General features: G+C 42.9%; 1 protein-coding gene across 1 annotated transcript in view; it reads right to left on the bottom strand.

The window, feature by feature from the left end:
• Positions 1 to 8162: 8162 nt before the first annotated feature.
• Positions 8163 to 14148, bottom strand: part of KLKB1 (kallikrein B1) — a 30280-nt gene continuing 24294 nt past the window's right edge. Inside the window, exons 11-15 of the mRNA XM_044455810.1 lie at positions 13059 to 13230; positions 12411 to 12586; positions 12102 to 12197; positions 10190 to 10329; positions 8163 to 8904 (exon numbers count right to left, since the gene is read on the bottom strand). Of these exons, the coding sequence (XP_044311745.1) occupies positions 8749 to 8904; positions 10190 to 10329; positions 12102 to 12197; positions 12411 to 12586; positions 13059 to 13230 (740 nt within the window). The 3' untranslated portion in view covers positions 8163 to 8748. The remainder of the gene's footprint in view (positions 8905 to 10189; positions 10330 to 12101; positions 12198 to 12410; positions 12587 to 13058; positions 13231 to 14148) is intronic.

Genomic DNA, 14148 nt, shown 5'->3' with positions numbered 1-14148 from the left:
ATACTATCGGTTTGTTTAATCCATAATCATAGGGATGAGTGCAGAGCATTTGGTATGCATTTATTGTTTCTGTTTATAATCCATAATGCAGGAATGTGGCCCATTTCTGGACTGTTGTGTAACATGCAAGTTCAGGAACTCTGAGTTGCTTAAGAGTTAAACAATCCAGTTAACCCAACTATGGAAATTGTATGATTAATTATTATTGATTAATGATTAGTGTGGAGCTTACATGTTTCTTCATTGCTACAATTCCTGGATTAAACAACCCAAGAATTGCCACTATGGCATATAAGCCAGGCCAGTGTACAGGCTATTAAATGAACAAAACAAGCTAGTATACTGTAGTGCCTTTTTGCATTTTGATTTAAGGTCATCTAAGTAACCTGGCAAACAAACAATATGGACATGCAGGTAGCTATCCAAAATAATCCCACATTATGTGGTATTCTGAAGTAATGAATGGCTCATCATGAATGCCTTAGGCCCTCAAAACCATCATCATCATCATCTATCTGGGTAGCCACCATTTTTATTTCCAATGATGACCCAGGGATTGACACAACCTGCAGAACATGGTGTAGAAATGCCACAACTACTCTCACACTGCCATGATTTGTGGTGGTAACTGGGTTGTTCCACACAATTCCCTAGAAATCAACTCAATTTCTGGGGCATTTTTGACAAAACATATGGCTAACCCCACAAAAACACCATGTTTGTGTGGAAGGTCCATGTAATCAATGCTCAAAGTGTGGTGGGATACCATCCCACATCCTTTCAGATGACTATGCCATGTTGGTGTTACTTAATTGTCCAGCTCATACCACCATTCTATGGTAACAATGACATGGATTCTTTTTTTTTTTTTTTTTTGGGGGGGGGGGTAAGGTAAGGAAATATTTGTCTCTTTACCAGCAATGATATGCATGATTTGACACCTGCTACTTGTTGTTTTTGTTTTTATACTGAATAATCTATGTAGTCAAAGTTGCAGATTCCCATGCAGATCATTCAATTATATGAAATTCCAAAATGAAGTCAAAGGGCTCTATCCTATGGCTACTAGACCCTGTCTAGATGGTCATAGGATAGGTCGGAGTCACTGGTCTGAGCTCAGAAATACGTTTCAAATTCAGAGATGGCACAGAACACCCTTCCTTTGCTTCCACAGCCAGTATGGATCTTTCCACAGTTCCGGTGCCACAAGAGCAACTTTGGAGCCTGCTACAAGTGAGGGGAATTTCAAGGGAATAGGAGGGGAAAGGAGTAAGGGTCCACCAGGATGCAAGAAAGCCTGCTAGTGCCTCAGCTTCTTCTCCTTGCAAGCCAGAAGACACATGAAGGCAATCCTCACATCCACGCTCCACTCGTGCTTCACTGGATATCCATAATCCTCTCAGTTTGGAGGATTCAGCACAGCCACAGAAGAAGGCAGGGTGAGGAGTCGAGAAACCAACTACAGGATCCCTTCTGGGTTCATAGAATCATGGAATAGTGGAGCTGGAAAGGCCAGAATGGCATCATGTCCAGCCAACTGCTCAGTGCAGGACTCCCAGTTGAGCCATCTCTCTCACTCTCTTTTGGCCAGCAAAAATTCCCATTGCCCACCTGAAGTGTGATTCATCCCATTTCAAGTGGCACAGTTTGTCACCACAAAAGATATGTGTATCGTCTTCATGTGTGCTTTAGCAGCCAATAGTCTGGAAATGACTGAGCTTACACAGTAGCACAACTGTCTAGAAAGCTGCCTTACGCTGAGGCAGACCAGGTGTGCCCCTGCTGTTGACCTGGACTGTCAACAGCTCTCCAGGCATTCAGGCACAATTTCTTCCTAGCCCTGCCTGGATATGCAAGAGATTGAAACTCAGTCTTCCACAAGCAAAACACAGGACACTCCCTCTGTGATATGGCGAATATCTCATTTCTGCCCAGCTGGCATGCGCTTGCCCTAACCATCTATCATGTGGCGGTTTCCTGGCTTACGTGCAGATTTTCCACCATTCTAAAAGATGGAAATGCCTCCCCTATGTCCAAGCTAGGAGCAGTAGGAATTCTAAGCTAAAACATGCTGGTACTTTTGGTATTGTTGCCCTTGACCACTTTTGTCTTCTGCTCCACTCCAAGAACATCTCCAAAATGGAATTTGACAATCAGGCTGAAAGAGGTTCTGCACCTTTAGTTTAGGGGGCTGTTCTCTTACTGCTTAAACAAATGGGACTCAGAAATCCTTGCTGATCTACTTCAAACCATGCATCAGTAGATTTATTCTGCCCATGCCTATTTCACCTGGCTCTTCAGCTTGCAAGAAAGTGTCTGCATGCCTGCTTGAAAATACAGAGAAAAGCTGGAGTGAGCCCAGTGGGATTATGTCCAATCCTCTGCAGATGTAGTAAGAGGTTTATATTTGTGATGTTAAATTGCGCCAACCTTGAAAACAGGCAGCTGCAAGGGAAGAGCTCTCAGCTCAGCTCTGTGTGGTAATATCTAAATGAAGTTCTGTCAGCTCAGCAGCATGAAGGCTGCATAAATTGTTTTCCCCAAGATAGAGGTGGAGAAAAGGAAGGGAGGCAGGTAGGAACAGAGCAGAGGGGCTGAGTGATACCTACCATATTAAATAACTTTGATCTCCTGTGCATGATAACTATTGACCTTCATTAAATGGTCCAAGAAGGAGACAGCATCTTCCAAGCTTATCTACATCTCTGGGTTTGTCAAATCTCCTTTAGGAGACAGCATAAGACTGCCCAGGGTTGTTCTTCTTTCTTTGTCTCTCTCTTTTATGCATACTTTTGCAAACTGTAAAAATAAAACAGAATAACTAATTAGAGCAAAAGCACCCTCTAGTGGCAACAGGATAAAAGAATGCTTGTGCAGAGAATGTGGGAGAGAGAATGAGAATTTCCCATTCTTTTGTTATTTAATTAGCGGTTGTGACATACCACTAACCAATAATGAGCCACTTTTCTGCCTTACCATTTAAATCTATTATCCTTTCAGTTCTCCATGTTTTCTCCTAGCTTTCTCAGTGTCTGTGCAAATCTGCCTGCATTCTGAGGTTTCCAGGAAAGGCCTGCATATGTTCCTCTCCTCCCTGGAAAGAGTGACATGAGCTGGCCTTCTCATAGGAAGAACCATAGGCCAGTACTTTGTGGGCAGAAGGTCCCAGGCTGAATCCCCACAGTCTCCAGGTAAAGCTGGAAAAGGCCAATTTCTGAAATTCTGGAGAACAGCTGCTAGTCAGTGGAGACCATATTGAATGAGATGGACCAAACATCATGTTAAGTCCCCCATCCAGATTTCAACCAGGCCCAACCTTGCTTAGTTTCCAAGACTAGGCAGAATCAGGCCCTTCAGGCTATACAGAAGCTTATCCAACATGGTAAAGGCTGCATGCTGTTTCTATTACCCACACTAGTTATAGTATTCCAGGCTCTAGGAGTTTTAGCTCTTCTCATTTTTGAAAGTGTGCATCTGAAAGTCCAGCACATTTTTGCTTGAACTTGTGGCATTGTCAAAATATATTTATTTTTGCATTGCCCTTCTCTTTCCAGACTTCTATTAGTTTTGCACTACTGCATCTTGATTTTTGCAAGTTTGACCACTTGTTCCATTGCTGCTGTTCGGCTATTTGATTGGTTTGGTTATTAGGCTTGATGGCTTGTAAGTCACTCTGAGACACCCTACTTGGATGGAAGATGGATGATAGGAATATAATAAATATCACCATTATGTGTCTGCTACTGCAGAACCTGAAAGACAAATCTGGTTCATTCTGCAGAAAAGTGGACTTGAGAAATAAAATATAACTGCACAACGTTGAAAGGGCAAAGGCTGAATTCACACATAATGACGAGACATGCTGGAAAGCATGCAGACACGGCTTGGCATTATCTGTGTATTCAGCACCCATGGTGAAGTGTGCCATGTCTGGTTCCAGAAAACCACAAAGAGAAACAATGTTTGCTGTAAGGTAGAGGAATTCACTTTCCTGGGATCACTGATTACTCACAGTAGTGAACACAGCCCAGAAATAAAGTGATGAATTTCACTAGGTGACAAGTGTAAATCAAGTGTGAAGAAACAAGAACATCAGCTTAGCAACCAAGTGCAGACTGGTCTGAGTGATCGTTTTCCTATTGCAACCTAAGGTTGTGAAAGTTGGACACTGAAAAAGCTGGACAAGAGGAAGATTCACTTATTCAAACTGTGGTGTTGGTAGAGGCTCCTGTGCATTCCATGGACAGCAGGATTCGGGCCAACGAGGGAGGCAGACAATGCAGGCAGGAACAGTGTATGCTGGGATTGATTCTGAGCTGCGGAGGCTGATGAGATACATGCCACCATTTGGAGGGAAGATGGAGAAGCATGGAAACCATGCATGCATGGAAACCGCACAAATGTGTGAACCTGGGGCACAAGGTGTGATACCATTAGCATTGCTTAGCATTTATGCGAATGCAGGCACTGAATTGGAGACCACTACAGCCTCTTGATTCATGACTAATTTGGTGCACCACTGTCCTTTCCAGACTATTAAAATATATTTTTTTCTGCATACAAATGTAATGCAAAGGAGGACATTCAATAAACTATGAAAGGTTCATCCTGTGCACACATCCAGTTCCACCAGTACCCATGGTCACCCTATCTGTCCATGCACTTGGTTCATAGTCTGCGTTTCTGCACACAGACTAATGTACACAGTGTATGAGGGAGGAGCTTCATGAGTTATGTCACTCCATAGGGAATGGCTCTCTGCAATGTGCGCTAGCAGGCTTGGTGTCATGGTCCTTCTGGTAGCTGTTGGTGGACTGCTCTGTTGTCCTGAAGGAGCAAGCAGCTGCGTGCAGTCATTAAGATTAAATTACAGTTGTAAGGCAAACATTTGTAAATTTCGTAAATATGTTTCATCTCTCCCTCTCTCCTTCCCTCCCTCTCTCTCTCTCTCTCTCCCACACACACACGCACCATTGTGACTTTCTACCTGGTTTCATCTTGGAATAATTATGCTGACAACAGCCAGGTTCCCATGATCATGGAGGAAAAAGAAGCTGAGCTGAATTTTTCCCCTCCCGCAATGCACCAGCCATGTGCTGCGCTATGGCCTCCTGTGTCATCTGAACCCAGTGTGATATGCAGTGGGTGGGGGCACTTCAAAGCAACCTCAGCCAGCACATCTTCCTAGTTCAGACAACCTAGTTATCCACCTTGTTGCTTTTGCTTTTCCTGCACCTCTCAGCAGCTTTCGGTGCCATTGATCGTGGTAGCCTTCTGGATAGGTTGGCTGGGCTAGGAGGAGGAGATAGTAGTTCTGCTCCTACTTGACTGGCCGATTCCAGAAGGCAGTGCTGGAGAATTATTGCTCTGCACCATGACAGTTACGCCATGTGATACAGCAGGAAGCTACATGAAGCTGCCACATGAGCATCTGCATGAAGCTGCTGGGGGAGGTTATCTAGAGGTATGGCCTAAGACAGCTTCAATATGCAGATGACATTCAGGTCTACCTCTCTTTTTTTATCAAACCCAGGTGAGGCAGTGGCTGCTCTGAATCAGTGCCTGACCATGGTAATGCGTTGGATGAGGGCCAACAAACTGAGACTCAATCTAGACAAGGCAGAGGTGCTGTTGGTGGTGGTTCATCTGTCCAGATGGGTGATATTCTGCCTGTTCTGGATGGAGCCCCCCAAAATTACAAGGTTTGTAGTTTGGGGGTACTCCTGGATCCAGAACTCTTACTTGAGGCACAAGTGGACTCAGTGGCACAGAGCACCTTTTGTCAGCTTAAGCTACAGTAGTCCATGCTCTGGTAATCTCTCATTTGGATCATTGCAATGTCCTGTATTGGGGCTGCCTTTGAAAATAGTCCAGAGACTTCAACTGAACCAAAACAGGGCAGCAAGACTGTTAATGGGGACTGGTTTATGAGAAAATATTATGACAATCCTCTTCCAGCTGCACCGGCTGACAGTTGAAGTCCAGGCCTGATTCAAAGTGCTAGTATTACTATTCAGTAATACTATAGTAATACTATTCAGTTATAGTATATTTTTATTACTATACTAGTAATAGTAATACTATTCAGTTGTGGCACCCCAGCTCTGGAATTTGCTCCTCAAAGAGGTGTGCCTGGCAACAACTCTGTATCCTTTTGCCAGGTGAAAAGCTTTTTTTCCAGTATTTTTACAGTTAACTTTTTAACATTTGTTTTAATGTTGCAATTTATCCTGTCCCACTGCTGTGCTGATTTGGTTGCAATTGCTGCATTTTTGTTATCTGACGTTAATTTTTTGTTTGCTCTTTCTTGTTTCTGTTTTTAACTTCTGTTAACTGCATAGAGAGCCTAGGCTTTTGGGTGCCATTAAAATGAAATAAATAACATGGGGAGCCACATACCATGAGAATACTTGGGCAAACTGGCCAACCTGTGGCTAGCATAGTGAGTGGAGAAAAGTCGCCATGATTAAGTAAACCCAGCCTCCTGCATTAACACAGAAATGTATTTCTTACCTGTTGCCTCCATTGTAAAATAGTTTCACAGAATGGAGGAAAGCAATCTGAATGCTCAGGAGATAAAAACTTGGCAGGATTCTTCTTGGAGCCACAAAAAGGCAAAGCTCTACACAATGCAACATGTTGTGTCAAAGGAAGACTGCAGGGGATGTGTCTAAAAGTAACAGTTGCTTAATTAGCTTTCTCATTATACTGTTACCAGAGGCAAGTGACCTCAGGTCTTGTTCTCATCACAAAATGTTCCACAGGAATCTCAGACATGGGGAAGGACGGAAGACTCTGTTATTCTGTAGCTCTAGCCTGGTACAGGTAGGCCTGAATACAGATTACCTCTACTTTCGTATAGCAGTCACCGACTCTTGGGACTTTTCCTTGCATCATTTTTTCACCCTTATTAGCAACAAGTAACTGCTAATTAGTTGCATGGGGTTCAATGAACTTCTCTCATGGCCAGCTTCATTTGTGGGAATAGCATATTTCCCCAACAACACAATATTGTATTACTGGGAAGAATATGTTTTCATCTGTTTTCTGAGGGATTATATGGTTAAAGATATTTTCCTCCACCTATGAATCCAACCCCCCACCCCATTGAAAAATCACCAAGCTGGAGAATATTGGAGAAAGTAAGAGTGGTTTATGCCAGAAGCAGAAAGGAGGAGGAGGGGACTTGATACTTAGCACAGTTCTTTCCCATGGACAGTGTCTGTGCAGGTGAGTCCCAAAACTATATCTCAAAACTGAATAGTCTGAACTTTTGTTAGGTAGTTATATTTTAAGGAACTACAGCTTAGTTATAGCTATTCCCCCATTCTGTAACCGCTGCTAGTTAAAAAACAAAACAAAACAAAACTGTAAGGTGGGCAAAGTAATTGAAATTCACCAAGAAAAATGTGGATTTCCATACAGAAGCAAATAATTTTTTTTTTATCTAGAAGAATTCAGAGAAAGTGTATGGCACCTACATCGTGCTTAAACACCAATGTGGCTTGAAGGGTCAACTGTGCACGTACGGCTGCAACCATGCTTTCAACCTAATCTGGTGTCCTTGTGTACACCGAACCCACTGAATTCAATGCACTTAGGCAAACCCAGCTTTAAATTTTGTGGGAAGCACTTGGGAGCAGATATGTTAAAAATCAGACCACAAGATGCACTGATTTGAACTGGCTTGGGACACAATCCAGATAGGAGGATAGCAGAGATAAATGTTGCCTCTCAGCTCCTCCTACCCTGCAGAGCAATAGCAGCTTACTTTAACCTTCTAACTGCCATACTTCAGAGGGGGAAAGAAGGAGAATGAGGCACCACCAGGGTACATTGCATCTTGGCCCTTCCAGCGCTCTCCTCTTTCCACCCCTTATGTGCCTTCAAAGTTACTTGTACAGCCTCGGAGTAGCAGCCAGCATGGTTCTGTCCAAGCCAGCTGCAGAAGGTAAGGGTCTTCCGGGCATGGATGCGAGGTTTGAGCTGTTTTCTGACCTCAGAACTGGCAAACCAAACCACCCTAAGGCCCTCTAGATCTTCTCCAAGAGCCATAGGTTGGCTTTGCACAGTACACTTTTTCTCTGTTACACCCACAGAGAAGGATACACATGGGTCAGTATTTGGAATAAATAAAATGAAACACATTTTCCACCTGAACATATTTAGAATTAACCTTTTAATTGGTTTTTAACTGCATCTGCAATTTGTCGGTGAATTCAGTATCTGTTTTAATGCTGTTAGTCTTTCTAAAATCAAGAGGTTTACAGGACTTCAGATATTTCTCACAGAAGGTCAGAGTGATTAGTCTGTGGTCATCTTGCAGCTATAGTTGGATCAGTAATAGGGATCCTTGAAGAATTTGTCCTTTTCTAAATTCTGGTGCAAACTGACCCAAACTACTCAACATGACATTATCCTTTGTATTTCCATATTTCCAATTTTGTTGGACAGTGTTCAGGTCAAAAAAATGTACCAAAATGTGTTTTGAAACTGGCATTTTAGAATAAAATTTATTTAGAAAAGCAGTCTTGAAGATAAAACATGTTCAAAAATGAAAATTTGGGGTGAAAATGCCTGCAAAAACCTGTATGCAAATATAAAATTTTGTGCAGATTTAAAATAATAACAATCACAGATGAATATGGAAACATGTCAGAAGAGACTTTTGAATGAACACATGTGAAAATGACATGGAGCAGAAATAGATTGACTCATCTATCCTTAGTCACTGGACATTTCTGAGATCTATGAAATATGTTCCATAATCCAGTTTTCAAATTTAGCCACATTAGTGTACACTCCTGGTTGTCCTGGACGAGCGCATCCCTCACCCCAGCTGGTAATGCCAACTGCATACCAGTGCATCTCAAGTTTACATTGCAAAGGTCCACCCGAATCTCCCTAAAGAAAAGAAAGACAAAACGAAAGAAAATGCACATAATCTCAACATACTAGATGAGGGCATTTATCTTGAACAAGAACTGCAGAAACAACACAAGCCACTGAGGAAATAAACATAGCACAAAAGGTGCAAACAGATTCTTCATCTGAAGCCTGGACACCTCATATAGCTAACATGAATCTGAGGAAATTCCAGCAGTAAATTGCCACAAATACAGTTCCACATTCCATATGTGCTACGATGAAACAGGACTTTGTAGGACCAAAGCACAGACCCACCATCCATGTAAAGGCAGACACCTGTCTGCCAGGACACAGTCAAGATGTGCATTCTTAGACCAAAGGGGCAGTAGGGAGAGGCACTTAAATTATTACTGCTGCTACTTGTAAGGTCCTCTTTGGACATTCCTTTCCAAGGAATGCAGGAGGCCTTAACATGAATGGGGCCAGTGCACATGGAAACACTAGGAGCCACATGTGCAACCCAATTCCTGTCCCTCCTTTTAGCTGCCATCATCATCATCATCATTATCATCATCATCCCTTTCCAGGAAACTCAGAAAGTGTGTCTTGTCTTATCTCTTACCTCTTACTTGAAGAGATAAGAGACAGTGACTGGGTCCAAGCAACTCACACTGAAGACTAGGTTGAATGTAAGTTGTTGTTCAGCCATGGGTGGTAGTCAAAACATAGGTAATCTCATTGTCTGACCCCAGCCAAGTTAAGAAACCATGGTGATCATCCCACAGTACCCAACCCAGCAAGAAACCTTGGGTTCTCTTCATGAGTTGTTTGTGCTTAATGAGATGTGGTTCGATAGCACAGTTAAACTCAAACAATAGCCATGTTTCAGCAACCCACACTAAGCACTTAAGTGTGGGCTGCTGTGTTCTCTGATCCTAGTCCATGGTTCAGGGTCACTCCAGATCCTACAGTTCTACACAGTCCAGATCTAACCACTACACCAAACATGTAGCAGACACATTAGTCCTATTCAGTGTATCCATATATAAGTGCAACACTGGCTTCCTGAAAAAGGGGCAGAGATGGACATGCTGCTATAGATTAAATAGATTTAAAAAGTCCAATCATAACTGCACTTGGAAAATTATATTGGAAGAGAGCATATTGGGGGCTTTTTAAAACCAGTAGTATGTTTCACGGGTAGTGGGGGGAGCTCCTCACTTGCTAACAGAATTCTCAACATCTTTACCAATTCCCAGGATTCTTTGTCAAAACTGACGAAAGTGTGTAGTGTACACAGAAACGGAGATGAGGCCATTACCTTACAAGCATCCCTTCCACCTTCTTGATAGCCAGCACAGATCATTTTGTCAGTTATTCGGTGTTCTTGATAATATGATTGGCATTCCGTATTTGATATTAGGGGGATTCTGACCTTTTGTAGAGTATCTTCTATTTGACCTGAAGTAACATGTATAGAAATAGGACACATGTGAGGCAGGAGAATAAGTCAATGATAGGTTATCTCAGGAATTCCCAGACTGTGCTGGGACACCCAAACACCCGCCTGCCCACCCAGGAGGCTGCTTGCTTCATCTGGACCTTATGGACTGCACTGGTGTTCTTTCCATGCAGCATCCACTCGGAGTGGATTGCCCACCTGTGCACAATGGCTGTTTCTCTTGGGCAAACCCCACCTAAAAGCACCAAGAGCCTTCTAATATCAGATTAAGAAGTGCTGATTCAAAGTGGATGGACCCCACGCTGGTGCCCCGTTCTCACATTATTGTTATTTGCATGTCATTGGGCTCTTCTGTAACTTGAATGGACTTTCCTAGGATGGCACATATGTACCCTACAGACTAATATGAGTCTAAAGAACAGGATGCATGGCAGGTATTAAAGAAAAGGATAATTGCATTATGGTTTGAAATGAATAGGGACTAGATGGTTTGTGGTCATGATGCTTTTCTGTGTTCTGCTCTTGCAAGGTATGCTACTTTGGGCACATCTGTGTGCAAAAGTAGCAAACAAATAAAATCATTATAATAAACATAATCCTTATATTAATCTGGGTGAATTCTATAGGCTCTTAATATTGCATGATGAGGACTGTAGATTTGTTTAGAGTCCCAGGTCTGATGTCCTACAGACTTGAAGTTGGAACTCTGAAAGCCAAGACGCCACCCAGCCCCCTCACAGTCAGTGTGGAAAGAATGGTGCTGGCTGCCTCCCCAAGGTCTCAACTGGTGGAGAGGGGAGGAGTTGGGGGTCAGTGGCTTCTGGTGCTTCCTATCAGCACCTAGTCCACTTCCCTCCCCTTCCACCCCAAAACCACCTAGAGCAAAGATGTGACGGGTGGCATGTCAGTAGCAAGGATCACTTCCCCTTGCACTGCTTGCATGCAAGCCTCTGGGTTTGGACGCTTCTGAGCATCTTCTTGTGCCATAAGCCAGTGAGCATGCACACAGCAGGAGCACAGCCATCTACCACAGGACTCCCCACCCAACCCTATGTGCATATATTCAACCCGCGGAAGAGAGCCCAAGAAGAACCACTGGCCTCTGTACCCCTGAGAACATAACTATGAGATTATACCCCTTTCGAGATGTAACCCTAAGTTTTGGATAGCATTAACCTGAGGTCTGCATACACTTCCATCCCCTCCTTTTCCTCTTTCCCCTCCTCCTCTGCTGTAGCATCAAGGAAGAGATCCTGCACCTAAACAACCCTGACTTCCCTGTTACATTTGGATTTGAGGAAACTCTGGTGAGCTTAAACCAGGGATGGGAAACCCGAAGTCACAGAAGATGTTCTCACCCATGTCCTCCAATTTCTGCCCCTGGAAGAATTCTCAATGATGTTGTGCCCAATATTCTATATGTTCTATAGAGAGCATTTATAGCCCACAGTGATGGTATTTGTGTTTTCTCTGTGGCTTCTGGTTAATATGTTTATGATGAATCTATATGAGACACTAATCCATACTAATTTTAATGGGACAGGGATATTTCCATGCTCATTAATGATAATGGGTAATCATTGTTCTGCTGGATATGCTATACCATCTGGGAGTTCACCTTGGATAAACAGAGAGTCACTTGTGTCAATGATCACCTTCTCCATCCACAGAAAGAGCAAAATTCCCTATTCTTCACATGTAAAAATGTATTATCTAGCATCACATTATCATTTGCTATTATAAGCATTGTATGTTTTGTTGTTTTAAGTACCTCTCTCTCTCGTGTAACCCCATCCAGTCACCCAGCATTCGGTGTATCTTGCATTCGTTTGTTCTCGAAATGGCAGACATAACGGTTGCTGGAAGTCTAAATTTCCATGTGAAAGACTTAGAAGGTTGGACAGGCTGCTTTCATTTAAAAATACATCATATCCCTATTAGAATTCCAATCCTATTTTCTCCTTGGGTGGAACAATAGTTGGTTAAAGTGCAATCAACTTACTTTCACTTTAGATAAAGCAATACCGAGTTCCTTAAGAGAACATTAAAGATTTGGGCATAAGCTTTAGGTTCAACATACCACTGAAGTTCATGGGTCTGTCAAGTTTCATTAAAGCAATGTCATATCCACTTTCAGAATACTCGTACTTAGGGTGAACAATAATCTCTTTGATGCTGAAGAAGGAAGTATTATCTTTTATTTCTGATTGTTTCCAAGCACCGGTATAAACACGCCAAAATTCAGGGAGCCCAAAGCTAAATAGAGGAAAGAAGAAAGCCAAGATTAAGCATGAGTATGAAGATTCATACTTTTCCATTCAGCTGTGCAGCGTATCTCCTCCACTCCCCAAACTCAGCACAACCCCAGTTATTCCATATCCCTTCAGTTCTTAATAATTGCATTATTTTGATTTGTAATCTTTTCAGAGGTGGACCTGATTAATCTGTGGCAGCTAAAACAACAGCTAGTCTTGGGACCCTTTAAAAACCAGTGTATGGATGATCTGGATCAGGTGTCTGGTGCCCAATTCTAAAATAAAAAATGAAGTTTGGGGGAAAATGGGGGTGCAGTAGAATTTAAAGCAGTATCTGTTTTGACCCTCCATGTGGGTATTACTGAGCTGCACAAACCAGTCGTACATGTGCTATCATGCAGACCACTTTTCCTACTGCTACTGTTTCCATCCTTTAAAAAGTAAATCCCTTCTGTTTACTTAGTTGTACTTACTCTTCTATGCAGTGGGCAGCAGTCATTATCCACTGGTTATGAATGATTGAGCCTCCACACATATGAGTGTAAGAAATTTGCTTCACATGTAAACTGACTTGCCAGGGCCATTCACCAAGCAAAGAGTCGGTTCCTCCCACAATCCTTGACATCTTATGCTCCTGCGGACATCCTAAAAGAATATCACCACGCGTTGAGACAATATGAAGTGGCCAAAGTCACCCGATCATTGCTAGGATCTTGTCACCAGTGTTTGTGGATGGCAAGACAGAAAGAGTTAGTCAGGCCTGTGCAGGAACTTGTATGTGCACAGGTAGGGCTAACAGTGGAGGATGCATAGGCATACGTGTATGCCTGGCTGCTTATTACATTTTTGCCCATTAAACACAAGGGTCTGGAAAGCCCTGCAGCCGTGCTCAGTCAAATGCATTGCTTGCATCGGGCTCAAAACTCTTCATTATCCACATTCGGTTTGCATGGCTCCAAGCAAGGGGCACCTAGTAGAACCAATCAAAAGATTTTGTGTAGCTATTCTGTTTCCCCTCCCTTTGGTGTGCCTGTAAGCATGTGCTTGTGCCTGTGTAAAGAAAAAAAGAGGCAAAATGCAGTCAGAAGACAAACAGGTGGAGGATGATGCTATCTGGATTGCCCATAACAGTCTATCAATAGAGTACAGCCATTTCTTGGCAACCAGCTCATCTGGAGGCAGTGTGTATCCACCCTGTGTTATGACAGTACAAACTTGTGTGTCTCCCAGACTACATATCTTGCATAATGAAGCTACACGCCCAGGAACACTTTTGGCTACCATGGAATGCTCTTGCATAGTTTGAAGGCCAAACCAAACACAATTCAGGACATTAGATCATGTAATGTTTTGCTATTAACCTAGCGACAGCTACAGCACCCACTCTAAGAAGCAACTGCACTGGATGAATGTGTGAGTCTTTTCCCTCTCTCTGTTTTTCCACTCTCAGTCCCTCATCTCTGCTATGAGTCCTGGTGTGGAAAACATTGTTCCAAGGTGGGCTAGAACATCAGATTTTTCACCATTCTCAGCCCACATCCCACTTGTGTTTCCCTCGTAGGC

This window comes from Varanus komodoensis, unplaced genomic scaffold (assembly GCF_004798865.1).
Source record: "Varanus komodoensis strain SLA01 unplaced genomic scaffold, ASM479886v1 scaffold8, whole genome shotgun sequence".
NCBI lineage: Eukaryota > Metazoa > Chordata > Lepidosauria > Squamata > Varanidae > Varanus > Varanus komodoensis.
The sequence above is the reverse complement of the archived record's forward strand: the minus strand, read 5'-3'. Positions and strand labels throughout refer to the sequence as shown.